Source organism: Marmota monax, unplaced genomic scaffold (genome assembly GCF_021218885.2).
Source record: "Marmota monax isolate L192 unplaced genomic scaffold, Marmota_monax_Labrador192_F-V1.1 WCK01_AAM20220418_F8-fsc00039, whole genome shotgun sequence".
Classification (NCBI taxonomy): domain Eukaryota; kingdom Metazoa; phylum Chordata; class Mammalia; order Rodentia; family Sciuridae; genus Marmota; species Marmota monax.
In genome coordinates this window covers 14,298,081-14,312,398 of record NW_026693602.1, presented here as the reverse complement: position 1 = coordinate 14,312,398, position 14,318 = coordinate 14,298,081, and the positions used below count along the sequence as shown (strand labels likewise).

General features: G+C 40.2%; 1 protein-coding gene across 8 annotated transcripts in view; it reads left to right on the top strand.

Moving 5' to 3' along the window:
* Larp1b (La ribonucleoprotein 1B) overlaps positions 1–14,318 on the top strand; it is a 90,869-nt gene that overhangs the window by 22,870 nt on the left and 53,681 nt on the right. For 7 of the 8 annotated variants that reach the window (XM_046459599.2, XM_046459597.2, XM_046459598.2 and 4 more), the window contains 3 exons: positions 2,363–2,537; positions 7,568–7,734; positions 10,446–10,802. In XM_046459599.2, coding sequence (XP_046315555.1) covers positions 2,363–2,537; positions 7,568–7,734; positions 10,446–10,802 — 699 coding nt within the window. Of the gene's footprint in view, positions 1–2,362; positions 2,538–3,051; positions 4,048–7,567; positions 7,735–10,445; positions 10,803–14,318 lie in introns of those variants that run through there. The other variant, XM_046459601.2, reaches the window with a different exon arrangement.

The following is a 14,318-nucleotide window of genomic DNA, read 5'->3' as shown; positions in this document are numbered from 1 at the left end:
GCCCTGGAGGTGGAGACCATCCTGAGCAACAGAGTGAGACCTCTGTCTCTAAATAAATAAATGAAATAAGCTCAAGAGTTTGTAGTTGGCTAAAGCTCTGGACAGCATTTCATTACTTTCTTTCATTTTACAAAACCTAAATAAATGTCTGACACCGGGAGCCCCTCAAAGACTTGCTAATGCTGTTGCCACCTGTTTCAGACCCATTCTTTCAAACTTGAACCTTTAACTTTGGTCCTTTTAATCTTCAGGATGATGTAAAGTACTATGTATTCCCATTTAATAAAATACTGAGAATTTTTCCTATGCTATAGACAGGCTAATTTAAAACAGCATTTGAAGTTTGGCCAGAATGCTTTCCTCTTATGTGTCTTGTTTCTAGAAATGCTTTCAACATTTTTGTTTTTTCCTGTTTTTTTAGAAATATGGCATTGAAATTGACCAGTGTAGCCAATCCTGTCCCTTCACAACCCGGGCAACCATTGACCTCCCTTTGTTCCTGTAGTTTTGGTTTTCTAGAGTTAGCACATAGAGTTAGCATATTACGGACAGTTTGTGATTCCTTGACTTGACTCATCCTGGTTGCTGTGTGTCACTAGTGTGCTCTTTGGTTTTGCTGACTGGTGCTCCACAGTGGGGTGTTCCACCGTTTGTCCACATCCTTGCTGGACTTTGAGGGCGGTCTTCAGTGTGGGAGCTTGTGAGTGAAGTCTGAAGATCTCTGTGTGAGTGTTTCTATGTCTGTGGGGTGGCTGTTGTGACTGCTGGAATGTGCAGTAAGCGTGCTTGTCCTGAAGTGGCGCTGACAGTCTGTATTCTGAAGTGGCTTTATTATTCTGCATTTCCACCATTAGGTATTGAAACTCCTTATTCCACAGCTTCATCAGCCCTTGATATCGTCAGGTGTTATTTTTGGTCCTGGGGATTGAACCAAGCAGCACTTTACCCTGAGCTACATCCTCAGCCCTTTCCATTTCTTGAGACAGGGTTTTGCTAAGTTGCTGAGGTTGAATTTGCCATCCTCTTGCCTCAGTCTCAGTTATAGTCATGCACCACTGTGCCAGGGATCATTTTTAAAATAATAAACATGTTGTAGTTTCTCATTACAGCTAATTTGTGTTTCCCTACTGACTGATGTTGTTGATCATCTTATATGGTCATTGGTAAACCTTACATGTTGAAGTGTTTGTTCAAATCAGTGTGTTCAAAATCATTTTTATCAAAATGTTTTTAAAAGTAATTGTAAGAGTTCTTTATTCTGGATACAAGTTTTTTTTAATATGTATATTTTACAAATATTTTTTTCCTAGTCTTGGGCTTCTTTCTTTATTTTCTTAATAGAGTTCTACGAATAGCAAAGTTTTTTCCTTTGTTTTGTTTGTGGTACTAAGAACTGAAGCAGAGGCCCTCTACCACTGAGCTACATGGCCAGCCTTTTTATTTAAATTGAGGTTTTGATAAATTGCAGACTGGCCTCCAGCCTGTGATCCTCTTCCATCCCCCTCCTGAGCTGCTGGAGTTACAGGTGTGCTCCACCACACCCAACTTGTTTTGCTCTTTTAAGAGACAGGGTCTCACTGAGTTGCTTAGCACCTCGCTTTTGCTGAGGCTGACTTTGAACTCACGATCCTCCTGCCTCAGCCTCCTGAGCTGCTGGGATTACAGGTGTGCATCACCACGCCCAGCTTATTTTGTCTTCTTTTTTTTTTAGTTGGACACAATATCTTTATTTTATTTATTTATTTTATGTGGTGCTGAGGATCAAACCCAGGAACTTGCACATTCTAGGCAAGCGCTCTACTGCTGAGCCATAATCCCAGCCCCTTATTTTGTTCTTAATAGTTAATTCATAAGTTTTATTTATTTGTTTTTGGTACTGTGGATTAATCTCAGCACCATAGAGCTATATACTCAGCCCTTTTAAAATTTCAAACTTCATCTTCCTATCTTAGCTTCCCAGGTTGCTGGGAAGTGTGTGTGACGAGCAACACATCTGCACAGTTTCATGGATATTTTTAGAACCATGAACTGCAATATCTATCATCTGTTAACTTCAGATTTTGTAATTTTGGGGATTATTAAAAATACAAGATTTTTGGGGCTGGAGAGGTGGTTCAAGTGGTAATGCCCTTGCCTGGCACGCGCGGGGCACTGGGTTCCATCCTCAGCACCACATAAAAATAAAGATGTGTCCACCGAAAAAAACTAAAATAAATATATATATATATATATATATATATATATATATATATATATATATATATAACGGAATTCTCTCTCTCTCAAAAAGAAATATATAAGACTTTCGATGAAAAAGTTTTCAAGTATAAGTTCTTTACTAGCTCAAAATTCTTATTGCTAGGCCCTGAAGGACAGCACAGAAGTAGAAGTTGTGGATGAGAAAATGAGGAAAAAGATAGAACCAGAAAAATGGCCAATCCCGGGCCCCCCTCCCAGAAGCGTGCCACAGACTGACTTCTCTCGGCTGATCGACTGTCCGGAGTTTGTGCCAGGCCAAGCCTTTTGCTCACATACAGGTAATAGCTTGTCTTTTAGAAACAACAGGATAAGAGTGGGCTTCTTTGATCCATTTTACCTGTCTCTTGTTAGATTATTTAGATTTAGTAGGAAAATTAAAGATGAACTATACATGACTTTTAATCCTCCAAATCCTATTTACACTGTCTCCCACATGATTATTTAAATAGGGATCTGAGAATTATGGGTGACGCTCTCTTGTGTTCTTGTTCTTAATTTTTTATGTGTACTTTGTCATGTGTGGAGTTTTGACCTGTCTTCTTTTAATTTTGCTGAATGACTGTGGATACGTTGTGTCAGTTTTCCCCCGGTAGGATTGAGCTAGTCTAATTGTTACACATGTGCTTTACCTTGTCTTGCAAAGACAGGTGACCCACATTCTAAAGCAGAATCGAGGTTCTCTTTAATTTGGTTGTGTTTAGAATTTCTCAAACCTGCTTTAGTGTTAAGGATTTTTCCTGGATCATTTTTAAGACATTCCCTCTGGGAAAAAAATGTGCTTAAACTTTTCAGTCAGGGTGATGATCTACTGATGCCCTGGATGTCATCTGATGGGGATGTGCAGTGGAGCAGGTGGCTCACTGAAATGCGTTGTAAATACTGGAACAAACCGTGCTGCAGAGATGGAAGCCACCAGACTGCCTTCCGTGTGAGAGTGTCCACTGCCGACCCCCCGGGCAGCACGACAGTGGAGATGACCACCTCTGCCACGACGGAGACAGAGCCGGGGACCGCTGCTGGCATCCCAGGAGCTGCCTGCCCTTTTCTGTGTGACTGGACTCAGACGGCGTGGCTACTTTTATTTGTGGGGGAAGCTAATTGTTATCACTGTGGAAATACTGCAAGGTTCTGTCTTTTGTTTCCAGGCATATGTACTTGTGTCCAGGTCAATAAAGCAGAGAAAGAGAGGACTGCGTAGCCTTTCCCAGCTTGCCAGGCCCTTGGCTCTTGGTCTGCCCTTTGCCATGGTGAACATTGCATAACTCACGTGTTGAGATGTTTCACATGGACTGTAAGATTTATTAATGTGGACACTTAAGGGGTAAGAAATTGAAGAAATAAACAAGGGTATTTTTTCCATTATTCTTCAAAATGTATTTTTGATACATCAGTATAAGTCCTGCCCATCAGAAAAGCATTAATGATGGACAGTTTCACAGAGATTTTTATCTCATATTTCTTTGTCAGCCCTGTGCTTCTAATCGCAGCAAGCAACTTGGGGGCAAGTGTTTTAAAAAGTTGAAGAAATGTGACATTGTTTGTTTGTTTGTTTGTTTTTTTAAAGATATAATGGCTGATTGTAAAAGTTAGATTTATTTATTGTGTAAACTTGGGTCCAAGATGACATTTTTAACCAGCTTATGAACAATCATTGGTAAGTTGGATAATATAGAAAATACTTTTTCCATAGGGATAGTTAATTTAGGTCAGTCAAGTTGGTGATGCCTGTCCATTAACCATTTATGTATTATTAATAAAATTACAAGAATAAAATCATAATGTTTTGTATATTTTTGTGTTTTTTAACATACACTCAGATGGATGCACATACATATTTTCTTTCTGCACAAACATCAGTGTGTATTAAGTAAATGTCATACATTTTAGTTTTTTTTTTTTTTATCTTACACGTCAGAAACCAGGTAGCAAACAAAATGAGAAAATTTTCTTAGAATTATGCTTTCATATTAAGTCATAGAAATAAATATGTAAATCACTTTTTTCCACAAATCCCAAGATTTCAGACCTTGTGATAAGAAAGCCTAGTTTCCTGGAGTCAGTAGAGAAGTAATGTCTCACCAAAAATGTGAAGTGGAGCCCTGGGGCAATGTGTGTCCCCACAGGTGGAGAACAGAGGAGGCATTTCATATCCCTTTCCTTTCAATTAGGAGACCTTAAACTTCAGAAAGGACCCTTGACATATGCCTCTGAGGAGTTTGAAATGTAACATTTAATATCCTTCATCGGCTGCTGTTTTCCCTCTGTGGAGGTGGCCTTGTGTACCATGGGTTGACGTTTGCACTGAGCAGAAGACCTCGGTGCCCCCCACGGGGTGGATTGTGGGAATGAAGCAGCTGCTTTTGCAGTGTGTCCTGCTCTGTTCTGGATGTGCTGCCGCACCATCCACCCTTAAAGAACGTGCCCATCCACAAAGAGGTCAGAGACCTGGACATCTTGGGCTTTTTTTTTTTTTTTCTTTTTTTTAAAAAAATGTGTGAGATGATCTCCTGGTTTTTCAGTAATAAACTGGGATTTCCTTAAAAGTGTCTAAATAATTTTTGTCTATAAAAATTTTAATGTCAGATAATCCAAATCATTTTTAAGTTCATTTCCTCTTGGAAGATGAGGTGTTTGCAACTATCTTTGACTTTAACTGATGTATAGTTTGAAAACTTCATTGTAGAAGAAAATATGGGTGCAAAAAGCCATGCAGGGCGTATGTATGCCATAAGTGTCATAACATGAAACCTGTGAAGTCTCACTAAGACTTTCAAGCTTAAAGAACATTTAGAGATGATTATTTAACAAGATGTTAGGCTGGTGTTAAAAGATTAAATTCCCTGCCCTGTGCCAGGTGCTGTTGTTTATACTAATTTAGTTAATTCTCAACAATAGTTGTATAAGCAACTGATTCAGTCCCCAAATATTGTCAGTGGGATAGAGGTTTTTTAGTTTTAAAGCTTTATTCACTGTGGAACATAGAAAACTGATGATATTAGAGAATTCCCTGGAAATGTTTTTCCTATTCCACCAGCACTCTCAGCGTGACAATCTCCCCATGTTTCACTTGTACTACTTTTGTGAATGAATTGGCAAAGGTGTACCATTAAAAAAACTGTAGAGCAGCCTTGTCCAAGAAATATGTGAACCATACATGTAATGCCAAAAATTTTAGTAGCCTTAAAAGCATAAGACAATTTTATTAAAATTAATTTTTAAGACAGTTAATTTTAATAATATTTTTATAGAGATTTTAATTTAGCAACATGTTCAAATATTACAGCATACGGCCAATAAGGACTTTGGCTCTGTTTGTTCATGGGGGGTAACAGGTCTTTCCTGGTATGTGTGCTACACTGGTCCTGAGCACATTTCAGGTACTCAGTGGCTGCATAGAGCTAATGCCTATCGTATTGAACAGGAGGAGTTGGAGAACTTCTATAAAACACAATACCACTGGTCCATGGGGAAGAGCCCAAGGTCGTCTGATTTCTGCCATAGAGATTGAAGTAAAACCTGGAACAGTCTCACACTGGGTCCTGTCATGTGCCTTGAATTTAGTGAATAAAAGGATTGTTGGTGTTAGTTTCAGCTTTCTGCAAGTAACATTTTAGCATTGTGGCGTTTTCAGTAATCTGACTTGGATGGGTAAATAGTGATGCTCCAGCAAACACTCTAAAATAAATTTTGTGTATACTTAGTTTTACATATTGCTGAATGTGTTTTTTAAAAATATTTATTTTTTAGTTGTACCTTTATTTTATTAATTTTTATGTGGTGCTGAGGATCTAACCCAGGGCCTCACACATGCTAGGCAAGTGCTGTACCACTGAGCCACAACCCCAGCCCCAAAGGCATGTGTTTTTTAAAACACGCTGTCTAAAGCAAGTCCATGGTGCATCTTTTGATACAGGATGAAAATATAACTTAAAACACACTTTAAAAATCCTTGTTCAAAGTGAGTCCACATTGCATCTTCTGACCTAGGTATGAAAATATAACTTAAAACATTTAAATATTCTTTCTTTTTTGAAAAAGTACTTATTAATATTAAACAATTTGGTCAGTTCTGATGGCACATGCCTGTCATCCCAGCTACTTATGAGACTGAGGCAGGAGGGTCACAAGTTGGAGGTCAGCTTGGGCAACCTAGCAAGACCCTGTCTCCAAATAAATTTTAAAAAGGGCTGGAGATATAACTCGGTGATAAAGCATCCCGGGGTTTTATCTCAGCATCAAAACAAAATAAGTAAAAAAGTTGAATTTAACTTATAATAGAGGATATATTAAAATAAGTTAGCAGAAGTGATAGTGTGGAGGTTAAAAAAAAAAAAAAAAGGCCTTTGAATTCTCTCAGTGTTGTTTTATTTTGTTTTGGTACCAGAGATTGAACCAGGGGTATTAGCCACTGAGCCATATCCCTAGCCCACCTACTTGCTCTTTATTTTAGGGCCTCACTAAATTGCTGAGGCTGGCTTTGAATTTTGCAATCTTGCCTCGGCCTCCCAAGCTGGTGGAATTACAGTCATGCCATACATCCAATTAAAGTCTCTGTTTTTAAGTATTTTCTTTTTTCAAAAATATTTTTAAATATTTTTATTTGTTCAAATCAGTTATACATGAGAGCAGAATACCCTTTAATTCATTATACACAAATGGAGAGTTTTTAAGTTCTAAACATCTTAGAGCTGTGCACTTTAATGTGGTTCCACTGTTTCTCCGTTTTGCAGTATTCAGTTTGAGCTAGGGTAGGCAGCAGGACCCTGGTGTGGGGAAGCGAACATGGATACGCCAAGGGAATGTGAAGAAGAGGGGGAGTGGCTGCTCTGGCTTAGGTCCTACCTAAACACCTTGGATAAAATATGCATTTAGACTGTGGCTTAATAACATTGAGATTCCACAATTATAATTTATATTTTTTAGTCCAAATTTCACAACTGGATTGCCAAATAGACTTTCTGTTGTAAGTGGCTCACAGATTCTTGAGAAGTTAGAGTGGACATGTGCTCTGCGCAGGGGTTGGTGGCATTATTTCAGTGGCTTCACTTTTGAATATATTTGTGTGCATGTGTGTGTTGGCAAAGACTGACCCAGGGCGTGGCCATGCTAGGCAGGCAGTCTGCCAGTGAGCTGCATCCTCAGTCCTTGGATAAATATTATAATCACTCCATGTTTGAAAGATACTGGGAAGATTTTAGCTTAATTTCACAGATTGAGATTGATTTATCAAACCAACGTAAGGAAAAAAATGAAAAGTATTTTATAAGTAAGAAAAACCATTAACTGTAGAACTAATTTAAAATTTTAGAGTCTGCCCCAAATTCTCCAAGAATTGGAAGTCCACTGAATCCAAAGAAACACACTGAAACAAGTCACCTTCAAGCAATGTCTAAAGGTCTGTCTACCAGCTTGCCTGACTTGGACTCAGAGCCTTGGGTGGAGGTAAAAAACAGGCATCGCCCAGTGAAATTAAAGGTAAGTTGATGCAGAGGGTGAAGGGCGACACCTTTCGGGAATTTTCTGTTGTCAGACACGTGTGTAAAATTGGGAAAGTTCAAAAATGTCAAATCTGGAATTGTTGGCTTTTAGAAGAAATTTATGAGTTACTCTATGTGCAAAGTAAGTTGTCTAGATTTTTAAGGAATTTTGGGGGTCAAACCTAGGGACTTTTGCATATGCTGGACACATGCTCTACCATTGAACTACCCCCCAGTCCCTCATCTTTTATTCTTGAACATGATTTAAAAATAAAGTTGAAACCCCAATTTTGAAGATATACCCTTGGTAATTACTTAGAAGTTTCTTAGGACCCATATCAGGTATAAACATTTTTGGGTGATTTAATGTACAGAAGGAAAAGATGAGGGTTGATTTATTGGGGATACATGAGGAACTCAGATGGATGTTGCAATAGAAAAGGGCCATGGAAAACATTCTTGTGCTGGGCACAGTGGTGCCTAGTCACTCAGAAGGCTGAGGCAGGAGGATCGCAAGTTTGAGAGGCCAGCCTCAGCATTTTAGCAAAGCCCTAAGAAACTTAGTGAAGCCCTATCTTGAAAAATGAAAAGGGCTGGAGATGTAGCTCAGTGGTAAAATGCCCCTAGGCTCAATCCCCAGAGAAGATTCTTGGGCTGCTCAGGCCCTGTTTCTGACTGGTGGTAGATACATGAGTACATGAGTTAATATGTGATAGAGTTGATTTGATCTAAATCACAAAGGAGACAGGTGGTGGAACATATCTGTAATCCAGCTACGTTGCAGGCTAAGTCAGGAGGGTGGCAATATTGTGTATTGAACCCAGGGCCCTGTGTGTGCAGAGCAAGCACTTTATCACTGAGCCACATCCCCAGCCCTTTTATTTATTTATTTATTTATTTATTTGATAGAGCATCTCACTAAATTGCTCAGGGTGGCCTTGAATTTGCAGTGCCCTGCAAGGGGACTGAGGGATCAAGGAAGAAACTTGGCATCATCCTTGTGAGGTAAAGAAGGTTCAGAAGGCCATGGACTGGTCCTGTCCTGGGCTTAATTTCACATCTCTGGGCCTTTGTTTTCTCCCTGGTAAATGTCACTGTCATGTAAAGGAGCTTCTAAGACCAGCTCAAGTCTAAATGGGTGTTTGATCCTTCTTTTACTCAACTTTGTGTTCTCTTTGGTTTTAAGTTTTACTTGGCCTTTAACAATTGCTTTTTACTTACAGTGCCAAAATAATACTGGCTTATTTTCTTTTACAATTTAGCTGCTAAACTAGTAATTCAGGATACAAGCTTGATTTTTTTTTAATGAAAACAGAATTTTTAATAACATTTCACCCCCAATATTAATTCAATGTGCAGAAGAATGATTTATCTTCTAGTTATTTGGTAGATAAAACTAGCATACTTAGTTCATTCATATTTGTTAAAATCTTTTGAACCATATAAACTTGGCATTTTTGTAGAAGTAAAATATCAACTATTTCCTATGAATCTGACATAGTTCTATAATGTGGTTACGTTTTACATGTAGTAAATCCTAAGAACACACACATGCATGTGCACACTCTCGGCATGCCTGTGGTTCTTCTCAGATGCATGCAGAGTACCTGAGGATTAAATGACCCTGGTAATGACAGAGCCGATGATAACTTAAGAGGGATTTAAACCCAAGCCGTCCAACTCTAAAGCATGCACATTAGCCATCATGCTATCTTGTCTACAATTTGGGGTCATTTAAGGAATAAGCCTATTTTTCCTGCATGTTCAACTCAGCTTGTAGATTCTGGTCAGTTAAGCAGTAAGTGTGAAATTGAATGCTCTGACCTACACTGGCGGGTGGGCGGGTAGTGCTACAGGTTCTGTGGATGGAGCGAGGTCTTGTGGCTTACCAGTTCCTCCTCACAAACGTGAAGCACAGTAAGGTCAATTCGTGGGTCACAGTGCTTTCTACACAAAGGTATGCCTTGGGCTTCCGCATATGGGTCATTGAAAAACTTAACTTCATTCTGATTTCTTTTAATTTAATTGGCTGTCATAAAGTGAAATCTGATTTTATGTTTGTGTTGAGGTTTAAGAGAGTCTTTTATATAGAAATGTAATGTAGGAAGATTATCTTCCAGTTAAATCTTTTTTAAAATGTTTGTTTAGTTGTAGATGGACACAGTACATTTATTTTATTTATTCATTTTATGCGGTACTGAGGATTGAACCCAGTGCCTCACATGTGCCAGTCGAGAACTCTGCCACTGAGCCACAACCCAGCCCCAGTGAAATCTTTTGAAATTGGAAATTCAGTATTTTTAATTAATTCTTAAGGTTTGAGTTTATAGACTCCCTCATTCTCTTGTTAATTCTCCAACTGCCTTTCATACCTCATGCCCAGTTTGAATGAGAAAAGTCATACATATATAATGCAGGTGATATGTACATATATGTAATTAAAGATGCTGAATTTCTTAATGCATCTCTATTTTATATGGGTGTGTGTGTGTGTGTGTGTGTGTGTAAGTAAGAGACTGGAAGACAGCTCCTGGTTGTATGGCTGTAGAGAAAGCTTGTGCATATTAAATGTTTGTTGTGGGCCAACTACAATGCTAACCAAACAGCCATTCCCCCCAGCATTGATTTTTCTTATACCAGTACCAGATGGTGTTTATTTTCAAAGTTGATGGGGCAATTTTTATATTAAATACCAATTTCTTCCTTCAGGAATCAACACCTGTACCTGAGGAGGCATCAGATCGACTATATCTTCCAGAAGCAGAAGAACTGGATTTCTTATTTGATGAGGAAATGGAACAAATAGAAGAACGAAAAAACACAATTACTGATTGGTCTGATAACGATTCAGATTATGAAATTGACGACCAAGATTTGAATAAGATTTTGATCGTAACTCAGACGCCACCTCACATGAGAAAACATCCTGGAGGAGATCGAACAGGCAGCGCCTTGGCTCGGGCGAGCATCACCTCGGAGCTTGCCAAAGTGATCAATGATGGCTTGTACCATTATGAGCAGGACCTGTGGACGGAGCAAGGAGGAAACACACCCGACGTCGCACAGGTAATGACTTCCGGCCAGTGTCCTTCTGTTGGTAGTTTGTCTTGATTGTGTGTTGCTGCCTATGTTTTCTTAAAATTGAGGTTTATTTTATGAAATTTTGAATGTAAATAAATTATATTGTATTTGAAAAATTCCTGGATATATATTTGATAGTCATAATCTGACGAATACTTTAAAATGACAGTGTAATGAATACTGTACTTACAAAAAGTATCAGCACTCACTGACTTAAAACCCTTGTTTTTTTCAGGTGAAAATAATAAGAAGGCTCCTTCTCATTTGAAGGAATTAAAAACTGAAGTTATTATGCCAGGTCTTTTTCCCCCTTGTCTGGGATCAAGTCCAGGGCCTCACCTGTGCTAGGCAAGCGCTAGACCACTGAGCCCCAGTAAGGAAGGTTGAGCTTGCTTGCTCCTCCCTCCCTGCCCGCCCGCCCGCCATGAGAGCTGGCAGTCACGGGAGGGCTGTGTTCAGGCTCGACTTCCTCTGCCTACCCTAAGGTACGCGCACTGAGCTAGTGGAGACGGTGTGGACCAGCTGTGGAGGACTGAGCTGGACAGCGGCCTCTTTGTCCTGTCCGTCCCATGCTGCTAGGGACACAACTTGAAGCCTTGTTCCAGTTTTTGTCTTGCCCTTCACCCCAGTCCCGGCCTCCATGTAGGTGTTAAGGTAAATTATAAGAGTGAGCCAGAGCAGTTCACTAGGCACAGCTGTTTCTTCCAGTGGTACAGGTAGGAATAAAAATAGGATCACCTTTTGCCCTTAAAGCTATCAAAAAAGCCCCATGGCTAAGTATTTGTTGTGGGGATAGAAGAAGGAGGGAAAGTTGAGCAGCACGTCCTACTAGGAAAGTGATTATGGTAACAGTTGTGGTTGTCCAAGGAGAGCGGGCCGTGGTGGCGTGGACTGGCCTGCTGTCCCTGGGCTTCAGGTCAGGGGGCCCCCCGTTTCCCGCCTCTTCTCCAGCCACAGCCCTTTTGAACAACCTCTCTCAAGCTGAATATGTCAAGTGACTTAGAGCCTCAACAGTCTCTGCCTGTGCTTCGTGAAGTTCAGGGTTGAAGGTCTTGCCTGTGTGCATATCTCTATTTGATTCATGAGACTTAGGTTCTAGGGGTAAGGTCTATCTCAAATCCCTTTTGGAGCAGAGATGTAATAAATTCTGCTAAATAATAGGTTAAAAATGGGCTCCCTCTATTCCTCCCTTCCCTGCATTGCCTGGCTTTTCATCCTAACTTGAGTTCCTGTGTACCATCCTGGTTTGTTTCTGCTTTTCTGTTTGAGCACATGACAATAAGATCCACGAGGCTAGGCTTTTTAGTTTATTTTGTTTACTAATTAATATCTCTAGGGATAAAACAGTTTCTGGCACAAATACTGTTCAATTCTTATTTGTTAAAGTGACAGATGAATTATGGGTGAAACATTATGCACTAATCAAAGGAACCTACTGCATACTAGTGGTTCTATGGGAAAATATTTTCAGAATTCCATTAGCAATCTTGCAAGCCAAGTTGAGAAACATGGCACTCATAGGCAGTTATCTATGTCTTTTAACTGAGGAGTAGATGGTAAAGTTAAGCATTAGGTGATACTGAGGCAGTTGCTGACCTTGTCCATTAAATGACCAGGGGAAAGTAATCTTAACTATATAGCTTTAAGCCTCATGGGTATGTTCGCAGATGTATCTCATCTTGACCTGATTCTTACCTGCATTTCAATCATTTAACTCACTCTCCTTGGTTCTGATTCTGTGCTGAACATGTAACTTCTGATCAGACTTTCACTTTCCCAGTGAGTCTCTTTAGAAGGGAGGAACTCGGCCATTTAACGTCCACATCGACTGAAGACCTACCGTGTTCCACAGGCAGTGTGGTGCTGGGGGACTGAGTGAAAGGAAACAAATAGTCTCTCTACACACCTAGAACTTGCCGATAATTGGGGAGTGGACAGTAAAATAAGCTCACAAATCATGATGCATTTTCTAAAGGAAAAACCAGTAGATTCCTGGTAGTCAGGGAATCTTGAGAGTCACATGAGGGTGCACCTGAGGTGTGAGAAGGATTGACTATGGTCGGTGGGGAACAGTTTTCCAGGAAGAGGGTGCAGTAAGTGTCCTGGTCCCCACTGGGGACGATCGGGCGACTTTAGAAACCGAGAAGTCAGTTGTCTATAGTTGATACAAAAGGTGATTGTGGCTCTATTGGTAGGAGTTATATCACACTAGGTAGGATGGGCTGTGCTAAACAGTGTGGAATTTATCTCAAGTTCAAGGCAGGGATTTTCACGAGGCAGTGGTTTGTGATCCAGTTTTTGTTTTTAGCAGACCTCTGGGTTGCTGGACCAGTGAATGGATTGCATGGGGAATTAGTAGCCAGAAGAAATCCTGGTGGGAGGTTCTCAGGAAGCTAGCCATCGAGGGGATAGATGTTGGTAGCTGAAGGTACACTGGTGGCAGAGGATGTGGAGAACCCTCCTGGGTCTGAGCCCTGATGGGGGTGTACAGGGAAGTGTGTTATGGAAGCCTCAAGCCGGCTCCCGGAGGAGAAGATAATCAGGTGCGTCAGAAACTGGGTGGGCTGAATTGGACAGGAATCAAAGAAAGCCAGACTGATGGGCAGCTGTCACGTGTCCAGAGCTGTGTTGAACTAGACCAAAGACTGGGTATAGGCTGTTTCTGACATGTCCCTTACTGCCTAAGACAACTAAAATGGCCATCTAACAGAAGCATCTACTTAGAATCTTCAAGGATCTGCAAGGTAAGGTATTATTAAAGCAGTAGAATACTCAAACCAGTTCTGCCGTGAAAGCCGCTGTGGGACTTGAGCTTAGTAGCTTTGCAGAAGTGCCCAAGGTCAGGGATTCCAACGGGAGCCTTGGTTTAAATTAGTGCCCAAAGGAACACACTGCCAGAGAAGGAGAAGTTCATGTGCATTTCCACTGGTTCTCCCAGGGAACTTTAAAGGATATTTCCTTGATTGTGCTGAGCAGAACAGGGAGGAAAATAATTGAATTAGAAACTCATCATACAACCAGAATGCACACTGCCTGGGTGACTGCAGTAAAGTTACAGTGATTGTAGCCTCTAAGTTCCTTAGACACCTACCATATGCAAACATAGATCTGTTTTGAAAACATTCACCTTCATCCTAGACTAGGAGGTATTTACTCAAGTTATTTTATAAAGAAAGTGACAGCTCACAAAGTTAAAAAACAAGGACGTGACATACCACATGTGAAAATGAGCAAAAACAACAGCTAGCAGAATCAGACGTTAACATAAGTGAGATAGTGAATTACTAAACAAAATATAGGAGTACCATGTTTACCGTATTGAAGGAAACAGGAATGTGCAGAGAAGAAAAAATTCCAAGAATAGCCATAGAATTTCTGGAAGTAGAAAGAGAGCAAAGAAGGACAAGGAGAATATATGAAAAGACAGTACAGAAGTATCTACACAGTCTTGGCAGTTGTTTGGTAAGTTTCAGATCACTTGTATAAGGGAACATCGAGTAG